This window comes from Phoenix dactylifera, chromosome 1 (genome assembly GCF_051530095.1).
Source record: "Phoenix dactylifera cultivar Ajwa chromosome 1, Ajwa_hap1_PhDact_Kaust_v1.1, whole genome shotgun sequence".
Lineage (NCBI taxonomy): Eukaryota > Viridiplantae > Streptophyta > Magnoliopsida > Arecales > Arecaceae > Phoenix > Phoenix dactylifera.
The window spans coordinates 57,014,733-57,029,157 of NC_143190.1; the positions used below are offsets into that span (position 1 = coordinate 57,014,733).

General features: G+C 41.4%; 1 protein-coding gene across 1 annotated transcript; it reads right to left on the reverse strand.

Moving 5' to 3' along the window:
• Positions 1-2: 2 nt before the first annotated feature.
• On the reverse strand, positions 3-6,627 carry LOC103721359 (putative ABC transporter B family member 8). Its single transcript, XM_008811531.5, has 9 exons — positions 5,908-6,627; positions 5,741-5,795; positions 5,452-5,630; positions 3,535-3,992; positions 2,866-3,406; positions 2,499-2,678; positions 1,097-2,383; positions 598-1,013; positions 3-501 (listed from the first exon to the last, which is right to left on the reverse strand). Exons 1-9 carry the CDS (start codon positions 6,163-6,165, stop codon positions 150-152), a joined length of 3,726 nt encoding a protein of 1,241 aa, XP_008809753.4. The 5' UTR covers positions 6,166-6,627; the 3' UTR covers positions 3-149.
• Positions 6,628-14,425: the final 7,798 nt, after the last annotated feature.

Below are 14,425 nucleotides of genomic sequence, written 5' to 3' on the forward strand. Positions count from 1 at the left end.
TCTTTGTTCTTGCAATATTTAGTGGATTCGCAGCATCCTAGAACGCTGTAGTCTCTTCAACCGAGACTATAGTTCCATATGGAAGGTTTACATACTCAGCAACTAGGAGTATTATCTTGTTACATCTTACAGCTTCTAGTACAATACCATCATGTTTGAAGAGTGGCTAGGTTGAAGAAAGCCCCCTTCTTGTTCATGAGATGCGCATAGTTTCCATGCTCCACCACCTTACCTTCTCCAATGAAAGCAATAGAGTCTACTTTCTTAATGGTGTTGAGGCGATGAGCCACCACGACGGTGGTCCTCCGGACCATGATTCTATCAAGAGCTTCCTGCACCGCTCGCTCCGATTGCACATCAAGTGCACTTGTGGCTTCATCTAGTAGCAGTATGGTAGGGTTGCGCATGATTGCTCGAGCTATCGCGATCCTCTGCTTCTGCCCTCCTGATAATTGAATACCTCTCTCCCCACATTCTGTGCTGTACCCTTCCTTCAGTGATCTGCACCACAATACCTTGTAATTATGGGTGACTAACCTGATATCCTACCAAAGTATATTCATCGATCATGCTCTAATTCATAAAGAGAACTCTTACGATATGAAGTCATGTGCATTAGCCGCTCTCGCAGCCTCCACGATCTCATCTTCGCTGGCTTCCGGCTTGCCAAAGGCGATATTGTCACGAATGCTGCCTGAGAAAAGCACCGGCTCCTGGCTAACAAGTGCAGTGAATCCCCGGTACCAAACGATGTCCAATTCCCTGACATCCATGCCATCTATCCTAACAACCCCTCTATCAACATCATAGAACCTCTGAATCAGGCCTATGATGGTTGACTTCCCGCACCCACTCCTACCAACCAGCCCAATGCTCGAGCCTGCCTTCACCTCCAAGCTGAATTCTCCGAGCACAAGACACTGTGGTCGGGTTGGGTATGCAAAATCCACCTTCTTCAGCTCAATCTTGCCTTGTATCCTCTGCAACTTCGTTCCTCCATTGCGATGATCCGCCTGTGTCATCGAATGCAGCATGTTATTCTGCGAGCAATTGGAATGAGACGCAAAGAAAGGACTGGGTTTAGAAGGAGGCTTACATGGGAGGAAGACCCTGGAATCAGGGACTGTCTATCCAACACCTCAAACACCGAAGCAACTGCAGTTGCTCCCTTCGCCAAGTCCGATGTCATGCTACAAGCCTCGGCTATCACCTTCCCTGTGCTTACCAGAATGAAGAATGTCTTGAAGACATCCCCTGCTGATATTTGACCAGTTTGAGCCAATTTCCCTCCATACCAAAAGTCTAGAGCCCATGACATAAAAGAGACGCATGGAGAGCATCCCATTGCAAACCCGGCGACCCAGGATTTCTTCCTTGCGACCCTCAGTGGCTCCTTCTGAGCTTCCTCGAAGAGCTGAAGAACCTTGCTTATTGACCCAAACGAAGTAACCATCCTGTGGTTGTACACAGCTTCAATCGCTAACTGAGTGCTATGATGTTGTGCCTTTGCCAAGTCTAATGATACGCTCGATAGCACGATCTTTTTAGCATAGAAACATAGAATTGTTGATGGCTGGATCGCTATCATGACCAGAGCCAGCTTCCAAGCCACAATCAAACCCATTGAAAAAGAGATCACCACACCCGAAGCAGTTTGAACGAGTAGGGAAATTCTATCAGCAACCAGCGTTTTGACGAGAGAAGCCTCATTGCTCAGCCGAGAACACAAGGCACCGCTCGAATTAGACTCTTCATCGAACCATGCCGTCTCGAACGTTAGGATCTTCTCCAGCACTCGTAATCGGATTCTTCTTGTTAGATGCTCGCCCATGTATGCGAAACTGGAGTGCTGCAAGAGGTTGACGAGGAGAGACAGCGCCGAGAGCGAGGAGAATATTAAGGCGTAGCGGCGGATGACTGCTTGCATCTCCTCATGGTCGTGAAGGAAGAATGCTGCAATCATGCCACCGATGGAGAAGGCATAGATCGGTTGGATCGAACCAAAAACGATTGCCGAGAGGCTGCCCGCTAGTGCTTGTTTCCACTCGGGTGCATTCATGGCAAGAAGCCTAGTGAAAGATGGAGAAGGATGGGAGATGGTCGTAGGAGGATTCTCTTCAGAGAAAGCTGATGCGAAGGACATCGGGCTGGCTTTTGTTAGGCTAAGCCGGCTCGCACTGCTTCTTGCAACTGAAGAAGGCCTGTAGGATTCCGGCTCTTGATCGATAGAGCTCGCCATCCTCTGTAACTTCACCAGTCTTGAGTAGCGACTATCATTTTGGCTGATTAAGTCATCATGCGTACCGATCTCGACAATCATTCCACCATCAACCACTGCAATCTGATCGGCATTTTTTATGGTCGAGAGCTTGTGAGCTACCACCTGAACAAATCACCGTGGTGAAGAGGTGAGCTGACTAGTTCTATTAAATGGCGATCTGTAAGTCTCCTATTGCTATTGCACGTCAAAACTAGACAAGGGGAAGGTGGCTATATACCAGTGTTGTTCTCCCCATGGAAGCTTGATCAAGGGCGTTCTGTACTAGCTTCTCTGATTCCGAGTCGAGGGCACTCGTGGCTTCATCGAGGAGGAGAATTGCCGGATTCTTGATAATAGCTCTGGCAATGGCAATGCGTTGTTTCTGGCCCCCTGATAGAAGTGCCCCTCTCTCCCCAACCTGCGAACAAATGGTTACGTAATGGAGTTCATGCCATCCCAATGAAAAGAATTTAGATTATTTTTCAGGGCATTTTTGTCAATTAAGACGGTCTTTTCAAATTAGACCGGCAATATAAATCCAAAATAACCTTAGCAAAGCTAACCGTTGGACATTCAAATTGATAAGATTACTGGAATACCCTTACCTTTGTATCATATCCCTCTGGGAGCTGCCATATGAAGTTGTGAGCATTTGCCGTCATGGCTGCTGCATAGATCTCATCCATGGTTGCATCGGGCTTCCCGAACAAGATGTTCTCCTTCACTGATGTCCCGAAGAGCGCATGATCTTGACTAACGAGCCCCATCTTCTGTCTGATCCATTTCAAGTGCAGCCTCTTAATATCTATGCCATCGATCATCACAACTCCCTCGTTCACATCGTAGAACCGCTGTACCAATGCAATGGCTGTGGACTTTCCACTCCCACTGGTGCCTACGAGAGCAACAGTCTGCCCTGCAGGGACCTGAAGGTCGAAATCCTTCAGGACAAGCGAGTCTGGTCTCGATGGGTATGCAAATTGGACCGACTCAAATTTGATCTCGCCCCGAATGCAGTCCAATTTTATTCCCTTGGGATCTTCAGCATCGATCTGCGGTATGCGATTGATCCTATCAATAATCCGGGATGCAGCGACCGATGCATCGGTGAAGTGCTTCACCTCGGGGAGTGCCATTCCAAGGGATCTGCACCATGGGTGTGAGCATTCACCAATCAAACATGAAAAAGAAACTAGCCAGTTTAATCTTATATCTGCACAATTCTATGAGCAATGCACCAAATTCAGAGAGAAGCAAGTAATAAAACTACATACAGGCCACCCATGACGAAGGAGATCCCTGCCGCATAGATCCTTCCTCCACTCTCACCGCGGTACATAACCAATCTACTCCCATACCAGGCAAGAAAAGCCCATATGGCGAAAGAGAGGCCTGTACACCCTACAGCCAGCCCTTTTGCGATGCCTTGCTTGATCCCCAGCTTCACAGTCCTATCCAAAATAGCAGCATACCTCTCCACAATCCTTTTCTCTGCAGTGAAGGAATATATAGTTTTGATTGAGCTCAGTGCCTGCTCTACTATGCCATTTGCTTTGGCGTAAACTTCGCGGGACTTGCGAGAGAGGCGGAGAAGATATTTGCCGTAGATGAGGCCCGGGATTATCAGAAGCAAGACAAGCGGGAAGGCCACCAAGGAAAGTCTCCATGAGAAGTAGGTGGAGAATATGAGTCCAGAGATGAAGGCTGAAGAGTTCATCAGAAAGACAGGTACCTGTGGGAGGGGAAAGGAAAAAAGAAATTAATATCTGTTTCTTGATGGAAGATTTATTAATATTTATTCTGGTTTGATTAGTATCGAACATATTAGCCTAAAAATTATTCAGACCAAAACAGGAAACATATCGAATATATTAGTGGTCGATGCAAATGCATAAATGCCATGATGAGTCTTGTGGATTTCCCAAAACTTAGATGTTGAAAGGTTTATTATTATTGTTTTAAGAGGACCCTGTTCTTTTATCATTTTCAAGATTAGTTTGTTATCCAAAGGGCATTAAAGAATATGATTCTAGTAATTGATTCTGTGTTCAATCTCATAGCCAATTAGTATATTTGTCAAAGAATCATAGAGACAGCGACTGGTGGCCAACTATTGATGGTCAAGCCCGAATAATTCCTTGGTCACAAGGATTTTTAAAGTAGGTTAGATTCCACTTGTTTGGAACGTGTCGCCTGATAATCGCTATGCTCTCTTAATTTTAGTTACATGGGAGTTCACTTCCTCGGAATGTGCTAATGTTCTGAGAGTTCGACCTCCTTTAATAAGATGGATGACAAGTTCTCGGATTTCCTCATAATTTAGATTTGATCAGCAAGACAAATATTTCCTAAGAAGACAAGAAGTTTGGCTCTAATGCAAGGATTATTCATCAAGTGCATGCACAATTTTGATTATCATGAGTTCAAATCATAATTTAATCTGCATGTCTTATAGCTCTGTTTAGTGGATGAGCAAGAATGAGAAACAAAGAGGAGAATATTTCTTCCAAGTATCTGGCAGTAGAAATTAAATTTAACAGAATAAAAGGTGAAAAAAAAAATAAAGACCAAACTTTTCTCTAACAAATCTACTCCTAGTCCTCGGCAAAACTGAAAGCATTCGGACAAGAGGCATCCATGATGTTGTCCCTTGGTAGAAAGGGAAGTAATTCTACCAACTTTCAGATTCTCGATGAAAAGGCTACACTAACTTTCCCCTAGCCGAAGCTACTTTCTTTTTTTAATTTCTTCTTTATAAATGCCGTACTTTTGATCCAAACAAATAGAACAAGAAAATTACTTGTCATTTTGGTTCACTTCATTTGCCTTCAACGAGTTAATACTTTGAATCTTTGATTAACATAATATGAACGCCGTTAGACTTCATAACCGACATGTTCGTGAAGACAAAGAAGAAGAAGACCATTCTCAATGAATCATTTTATCATATCTAATTTTCAAAGTAACCAAGGTGGTGGTTTTTTCCTTCCTTGTCCTGAGAAGAAGGTGATTAGGTCATCACCATTTCATTAATAAGATCAAATGAGCAGCCAAGTTGATTTTGATGGGGAACAAATGACTTGGTCTAATATATATACGTACATGTTCTATACTATGATGGGAAAAATAAAATGATGATCTCGGTCAAATGCTTGCAGGTAACATTGAACACACACAGGGTTGATGAATACCTTCTCACTCAGGACCTCTTGTATGAGTGCAGTGTCCTTTGATATACTGTTAATGATCTCTGAAGTCGTTGCTTCTTGGGAATCAAAGAACCCAACTTCCTGTCTGAGAATAGCTTCCAAATATGTGTATCTAATTCTCAGCACCTGCCTCTCACTTGTTCTACTCCAGCAATACCCTTCTGCAGTCGCGCACAGCATTATTAGAATCACAAGCTAAAAGCTCATATATATCACATAGTATCTTATAAAGCCGACAGGCTGTAGAAAGAGTTTGGGCTATAAGAATTACCCATAAAGGCCACCACCAAGACTGCTAATCCTAGGTATACAAAATATAGACAATACTGCAAAAAAAATGAAACAGATACGGATCATAGATATATAGAATTAACAAAAAGTATTTCGGAGTTGGAGCAAACGAGAAAACAAGGAGAAGAAGGGTTATAGTCAACCAACCTTTTCAACCTCGTGCATGAAATCTACACGGCCTTGTTGAGTCTTGCCATACCCCAGGCTGTTCATGACATTGCTTGCAAAGAGAAGAAGGCAGTTGACAGCACACCCATCTCCGATAGATCCTATGGTGCCCAGCAACATCAGAACAACATCAAGCCCATCGGCGAATCTAAACAACCCATGCATATATCTCTTCTCCTTCTTCTTCTTCCTACTCTCGCTGCCTCTTCCTCCTCCTCCCTCCATCAGAGCATCCATCCTCCTGGTCTCCAATGGAAAGGAAAACACAAGGAACTTGAGAGCACTGGGCCTATATGTATAGTCCCAGGAAAGTTATTGGCTGGTTTTAATTGACTGTTGGTGCCTCAAGTGGACTCTCCTCATGCTCACATATTTATAGACATATATAAAAGAAAGGACCCTCTCTGTATTACCACCTTCCTGTCGTAACCTCAGCATGAGGTTGTTTTGATCATTACTTTAATGGCTTGTGGGGGTTGCTTTCTTAATGTAAAGCTACGAAGAGCCATTTGCAGAGCTTTCGATAAAGCTATAGCTACCCATCACCAACGCTCCCTTGCTCCCCTTTGCGGATTCTAGTCATCTTATTTCTCTTTCTTTTTGGTAATTTTCTTGCAAATTCCTATTGATATCTCCCTCTCTCTTCACCACTTGCCCTGTTCAACCAGGGTTGAGTAAGAAGTCCAAAAATCACGTGGTGGATGCACTAAGATTCCCATATAGATCGTACCCATCTATACCTATAAATCTATTTTCTTTTCTCGTTACATCAGAGAAAGAGAGAGAGAGAGAGAGAGAGAGCGAGAGAAGTGGGAAGTGTCATCGAGCACACGTCTTTCAAGCGTGCCTTGAAAATGACATATAATAGGGAAGTTTGGTTTTAGTTAGGCTAGTTTAATTGAGCTCTCCATTATTAATCAACTTGCAGGGGGCCATGGGCCTATGGCTAACCCCTTGCTAATCTTTATAAGGTTAAAAATTTCAAATCATGTGGGGAAAGCAGTAAAATACTTAGTAGTTCCAATCAATTGTTTGACACTAGGGCTCAAAGTTGAAGCTCCTTTTGTTTCACCAAAAGCTCTTATGGTGGTCGCATTTCCAAAAGCAACATGCCTTGTTCTACGCCCAACCACTCGCCTAATTAAGGGCACGTTCGACATGGGAAGGATGGTTGGAAGAAACAAAAATTAGTTCTTCCGTAAGTGGCAAGACCCCATGGTCTCTTGAGAATGAAATCGATTCTTAACATGTGGCATAGCGTGTGCACTTTGCTTGGTGGGTTCTTTTCTGGGTAGATCGGATTCTATTTTGTGGGAACATTTGTTTGGGCCACGTGAACGCATCCAAGTAAGAAAAAAGCCGTGGGAATTCCAGCCAACCTTAATCTCTCTAGAGAATGCATGATTCTTGCCTCCAATATAGCTTTTTCTCTAATCAGCACATAATTCTTGCCGCCAATTAGATAGTGTTTTCTCCAATCAAAATGCATAGAATTCCTGCAAGGCATCTGTGTTTTGCATAAAATCTTATCAACCTTCTTCAGCTAGAAGCATCTGTGTTCAGAGAAATTGCTCGACTCTCATCTCAAACTTTGAAATAACCTCGCGACATTGGCATCGTACGTTGAGAGACGTTAATCTATCCTTTAAAAAAAAGCTGACTCACATCAGGATATAGAGCTTATATAGTTGCAGACTGAAGATACAAAAATCCTCCAAATCATTTATGAGATTGTTCAACTTGTTGAATAATTTAACATGTCTACTTACAGACCACTATCTTTTATAAAAGATTTTTATTGCTCTTTTGTGTTTTTATTTCTTGCAAATTCTTTATAAATAGTTTTTGTAAACTTTTCATTTTCTAATAAAGGCCGGATGGCTTTGCCTCCCTCTTCATCAAAAAAAATAATATTAACATTGGCATGAGTTTGCTCATTTTCTTTTCTTTTCTTTCTTTTTTGGAACAAGCTTATTTTCTTTGAGAAGAGAGCTGGTATAGTCATTATTTAATGCACAGTTTTGGCTGCAGATTATGCTCTTGGGATGCCCAAGATGGTCGACACAGGCTTCGACCAACTTTGAGTCCCATGAATTATGAAGTGTAATGCTAGCTGGAGTAAATGGGTAATTGGAAGTTGGACAATCAAATGGTTAGTGAACTACTCCGAGATCTAATCCAACAACAACTATTGCCTGTCCCCTATCAAGTATGAGTGGATTAGCTAGGCAAATGATCATATTTACTATTATATATGATTGTTTTCTAGTATTTACATAATAACAACATCTCAGAACCTCTGCACAATTACTTTCTTCAAGACTTTCTTTTTAAGATTTTATGAGGCTTTTTTTCCTAATAGATCCCATAGTCGTGGTTGCAAAAACTATTGAAAAATTAGATGGAACAGACACAAAACAAAGCAGCATATGAGAACAATCATGCCGCAATAAAAACATTCTCAATTAAACAAATTAAAAAAATATGAGCTAGCCATACATCCACTTAAATGCATCATGTATGCCGAAAACTAATTAAACTATTCTAGATGTATGCCAAAAATTAGATGGGGGCATGTACTCTTTTTGTGTGCCCATACCATATGGTCATCACAGTCGTTTATTTCTATGGACCTTATTCATCAAGCAGCATTTTAACATACTGCTATAAAAACGAACGACTATGATTATCGGCATGAGTCTAAAATTTGACCTAGCCCATTTTTCGTTGGCATTCATCTTCAAGTTGTCTGGACCCAACAAATCCCATCCAAAGTTGGACCCATATGACTTTTGGATGGGGTAAAGCTCTTGATATCTTTTGATTTGTTGTCTCCAAAAAAAAAAAAAAAAGAGTACGCATAATTGATATCGTCATGGATACAAACCTGATGCTAAAGAGACATGGAAGCAAAGGCCAGGAGGACGGCTTGATAGCATCTTCTTTTTCTTCATTTGGCTTGCCAGCTAGTTGGGTCAATTTTATTATTACTACGAATATATAAGTTACGTATCAAAAAAGGAAAAAAAACTTATATTTTATTATTCGTTGCACGATGTTAACCTGTTAGGTACCTTTTTTTTTTTTTTTTACTTTGTAAGGAATCCTTGTTATTTAACCCCTGCCATGCGACCTTTCAGAGAATCACGCAACAATAGATGATTCTTGTTGGACTCCACCCATAGGCACATGACCCTAGCATTTGCCACAATTCTTCTAGCCGGAACCCAGCTAGATCCAATGTTATCAGACCATGCTTATGATGCCCAAAAAAATTAAATTATGCCATGTCTGAGGTGACATAAGTTCTGGTTGTGAGAACCCATGCAGGCGTGTATTTAATCTCACATCCGTTATTCGCCAAGAAGATTTTGGATACTTATACATGACTAAAAGACCCAAAAATACCTTCCGACTAGTCTTTTTGGCATTACAATAAAAATAGGATTTTCTGACTCCTATGTGCCGATGCAAGAAAAAAGCGTCGGCAATTTTGTGAGCGCGCCAAAATTTGCCGACGATTTTTAGTAGCGTCGGCGGAAATAAAACTAAAACGACGTTAGGTAGCGTCGTTGAAACCAAATTGTAAAACAACGCTTCTAAGCGTCGTCAGAGGCCAAAGAGAAAAAGAGCTTTTACGCGTCGTCGGAATCCTACTCACTAAACACCCCTTAATGCTTACTTTTTATCTTAAACCCCTGGGCCAGACAATGCTCAAAAGCGTCGTCGGACACCAATCTACTTTCACTTGGGCCGGACGACGCTTAAAAGCTTCGTCAGATGCCAACCCGGTCCAGTCAACAGTGTATGGGGTCCGACGACGCTTATAAGCGTCGTCGGACACCATCCCACTCTCCCCTATTATCCCATGGTCGTCGCCCTATAAAACACCGCGACCCTAGCCAAGAAACCCTAGCCACGGTCAGAGAGAGAGGAGGAGGGGAGCCGAAGGGGGGGGGTCGCTGGCGACCTCCATGAAGGAGGTGGCAGAGTCGTTGGAGGTGGAGTAGGAGAAGGGGGAGCCGTCGGTGAGGACGCCGAGCGAGGTGGTGATGAGGATCTCTTGGTGGCCGAAGCTGATGAGGAGCTCCCAGGCGTCGAGGTCAGCAGTGGTGCTGAAGGCCATTGCAGTTCGAGGCGGAGGGTGCTGAGCAGAGCCGCTGCCCATGCTGGAGGACGTCGTTGCAGTCCGAAGCAGAGGGCGCCAAGGTAGAGGCGTCAGGCAGAGTCCCATCGCCAAAGCCCTTGCCGGAAAGAAGCTCCGGAAGCCAAACTCCATCATCAGGCAGAAGATTGTCCGAAGTGGTTCTGGCATTCATTTAATTTTTTACTATTTTTGTATTTTTGTGGCATTCATTTATTTTTTTTACTATTTTTTGTATTTTTTGTATCTCATTCATTTAGATATGTTGGGATCGCTCATCTTAGAAGCGGGAGTACTGATTCGAACTGGATAGAGAGCTGCTGCATTTTGTAATTAAATTTCTTTCGTTTCTTTATTGTGGTTGCGACCACTATGGACGAGATAGAAGGAGAAAGAAATTAAAACGAGGGTGAAGATGAGGTTGGAGAGAACCATTGATCGGTCTCCCCAATTGTAATTTGTAAACAAACATCTTGTAAACATCATATATAAATTGGACATTTGTAAAAGAACCATTGATCCCAGCTTTTTTTTTTGCCTCCAAAAAAATTAATTAGGCTTTTTAAATATTTTTTTTAAAAAATAACTCTAACGAAACTTTAAAGCATCGTTAGAATTAGTATTGCCGATGCTTTAAAGCGTCGGTAAATCTTCCGTTACTGCCGACGCTTTTCAAAAGGGCCGGCAAAAATTTTTTTCACTCCCACATATCCGACGTTTTTGCGACGCTTTAGAAAATGTCGGCAAAAAAATTACCAATGCTTATAAGCGTTGGTATAGGCTTTAAAAACCATCGGAAAAGATAGGTTTTTTTTATAGCATGGGTGAGGTCCTAGGCTGTGACACTTGTAGTTTGATTAGTGCTATTCTTTTTTTTTAAAAAAAAATTAATAATCTTGACCAATCCAAGTTCATTTTTAATGCATTTCCAATCTCTAGAATGCATGTGTTCTTGGAATTGCCTTTAAAAAGCATTTTCTTCGAATGAAATTAATTAAACATGCGCCAAAGGATTAAGTTCAAAAACATTGTGAATATGAAAAGGGCTATCATGATAAAAATGCACTGCAACATAAGCTATGCAAGAGAAAGCGTATCCTTCTTTTTATAATTAAACTAGACACGTAACTTATAGATAGGATGGTTAGGTAAGAAGGGAAAAAAAATTGACCATGTCATTCACGTTAGGCTAAGCCCACAAAAGGAGTTCTACTCACGATTGTTCTAAAGCACCTTTTGGAAGATTAACCTTCTTAAAAAGATGTTTGCTACATAATCTATGGGTCAAGCACGCAATCATTTACTTAAGCCATCAATATTAGATGTAAGAACTTCTTTTAGCTTTCCTAAACACTGCAACATAATCACAAGAAAGGCGATGTCGACTAAAAGCACATTCTAAACGGTTCATTGGGGCAAATTTGAGGTGTGTTATGAACCCTATTAATTAATATGCATGATTTGTTCTTCCATATCTATGAAATGGTTTTTTGTGCCCCACCATTGTTGTCGACAAAAATAAGGGGCCTAAGGAAAAAAGCATGTATGAGACCTGCTCGATCTCTTTAAATACATTGGATTACTAAAAAAAAATTGAAGTAGATGCTGATGATGCGTAGGGTAGCTGAGTCCTTATAGTGGCATAGCCAATGCACAAAATTTGCTAGGTGGCCATGCCATGAATGCCGAGCAACTTATCGGGTCCGATAGAGCAGGGTCGGGTTAGGTCTTTCATGCAAAAGAAGAATTTGCCTTCTTTCAAACAATTTCTTTATTGGATCAATGACAAATTTTGGAGTGCTTTGATATCCGTGCATTAGGCAATCTGACGGTGGATTTATGCGAAGGAAGCCGAATCGTTCTTTCTGCGAAAGATACAACCCTCATCCTCCAAACCATTACATTCCCAGGTGCTGGTCTGGCTGAAAAGCACAAAAGAAAAGGAAATGGAAATCCAAATTCAGTGCAGCAGGGGATGTTGCAGGTCTCATTCTCACTAACAAACACCAGATGTGCTAAAGACTTCTATGACATAAAGTATACGAACAGCTAATGATGGACTAAACTGCTCCAACAGACCTCCTGCCATCCCTTGAAAAATTAAAGCATGCAAGCTAAAAAGCATATGACACACCCCACTTGCAATCATCTAGAAAAAAAAAAGGAAAAAAGAGGAAAAAGTAGCGTTGAAGGAAGGGATTATGGCGAGGGTCCACCGACCGAAGTAGCCGCCATGGGGGGCTCCAATGGTCCCTAAACAGTTCCTTCAGTATAATTATGCCATTGCTAACCTTGTATCATATTCACAATGTTGCATCACTGAGTGAGCTTTTATGGACTTTGATGAACTTTTCGAGGGCCATAACCGAAGGTTGGCATAGATTAGGTAACAAACTAGTCCAAGAAAGCATGAGCTATTCTAATCATACCAAGAGATAAGATTTGTTAATGTCATACTCATGGACAACTTTAACTATATTTTATGCAGTGCTTTAGCACCAGATAGTTCCCTTGCTTGTACGGGACCACTCATCACAAAGATGTGCGACTTCAACAAAAAGGGGTCAAACCACTACTAGGGATCACGCTCGGCGGCCCGTCCCCGGCCGGCCACCCGCTTGCTTGAGTATCATAATTCTCCTCCGGGAAACAAGCATGCTGTAATCTGATAAAACAAAAACATTTACGTTAATTTTGAACATTAAAACTATATAGATGCATGTGGTTCGATTAATCAAGTGACTAGTTTAATATTTGTTTGTATAAGCACATTTAAGACGCTTCGAGGATCCTGAAATCTTGAAGGAAACCAGGAGCGAACTTGAGTTGAGCCATCTGAAAATATGAAAAAAAAAAAATCAAAGATGGCTATTGAAAAAGTAAGTCCACAATGGGAATATACATTTGAGAAAATGTTTAGGAAACGTGCAGGCTAGGGTCTCAAGGTGTCAAACTTTTGGAGATTGGCCAAGAGAAAGGACAGGAAAATGTTGGGGATAGAGTAGTATATAGAAAATTAATAATGATCAAAGATTCAGAAACTTTGAACTCAGATCTTATTTGAATATAATAGTTCATCTTTTTAGGAGAGAATCTTGTAATTGGATGCCTAGACATGCCATACATAGACAACAAAATACAACACGGAATCTACAATACAAGAAAATCATTTCCTCATAAGGGATAAAAGTTGTTTAGGAGAGTCTGTATACAATTACAAAGAGGAAAAGGTTCGTATCTTTCATAGATCGGAAAGAATGCTCGAGATCTGAAAACCATAAAAAAAATCAAAAAGCAGAAGCACGAACAAGTGATCGAATAACATGAAGCAAAAGAAGAACAATACCAACATACATACATACATGCATATACATATACATATGTGTGCATATTAATACTTGTTGAATCATCGGAGATTGTTTGGCTTTCTAAAATTCTTCTTCTTGAAGAGTTATTCAATTAATCTAGAAGTGCGTAGATCACTTTGTTTACTTAAAAAATGCTTTAATTTCCTAATTGTTCTGATTTTAATATCCCATGAAATGAAGAAATAGCTAGAGAGACTCAATTTTGATTTTTTTTTTTAAGAAAAAAAGAATCCAACTAGCATATTTGCAACTTTTTGAGAAAGGACTTGGAAGTGACCGACCAAGGAGATGGTACTTCTATTTAGACTAATGGAGATCTATTATCCAAATCTGAAAGACTTGAGTCAACTTCTCATGCCAGTCCTAATCTCCTCCTCTTTGCACCGTACCATGCATATATCTATCATAGCTTATATTATGGCAACCTCAAACTGGATAGACAAAGCACCGCGCGATGAGAAAACGTGCCCAGGGATCCCAATCCACGTAAAGATGGCCCCAAGTATGCCGTGGAAAGGAACCAAAAGTTGGGAGGCTTGGAGGTATATGTGAGAACTGCTCAGAAGATACCCAGGAAATTAAAGAGAGAAGATTATGTAGTACTGGAGGATCTTTCTTTGATCAATGAAAATTTGGATTGGATGGAGTACCCAGGGGCGGTGCTTTGCTGTTTGCACTTTGCTTTAGCTTAAGGCAACGTCCAAGGACAGCGCAAACTGGTACAAAGTCCAGAAGAAAGAAAAGTTTGAAGAAAAGCTGATCAACGAGTGGGAGAGGAAAGCCATGCATCATTATAGCCGCTGCTTTTCTCCGTTGGAAAGCAAAAGATGCTGCTGTGTTCTCGAGCAGGATGCGGTTTGCTTTGGAGTGGTTCTTTTTGAGCCATAAAGTTGCACAAAGTTGAATACATTCACTGTTACGTGGAAGCCAGTTCCGAATACGTCAACTTCCTCTTTCTCCCGTTCTTTTTTTCACCTCATCCTCA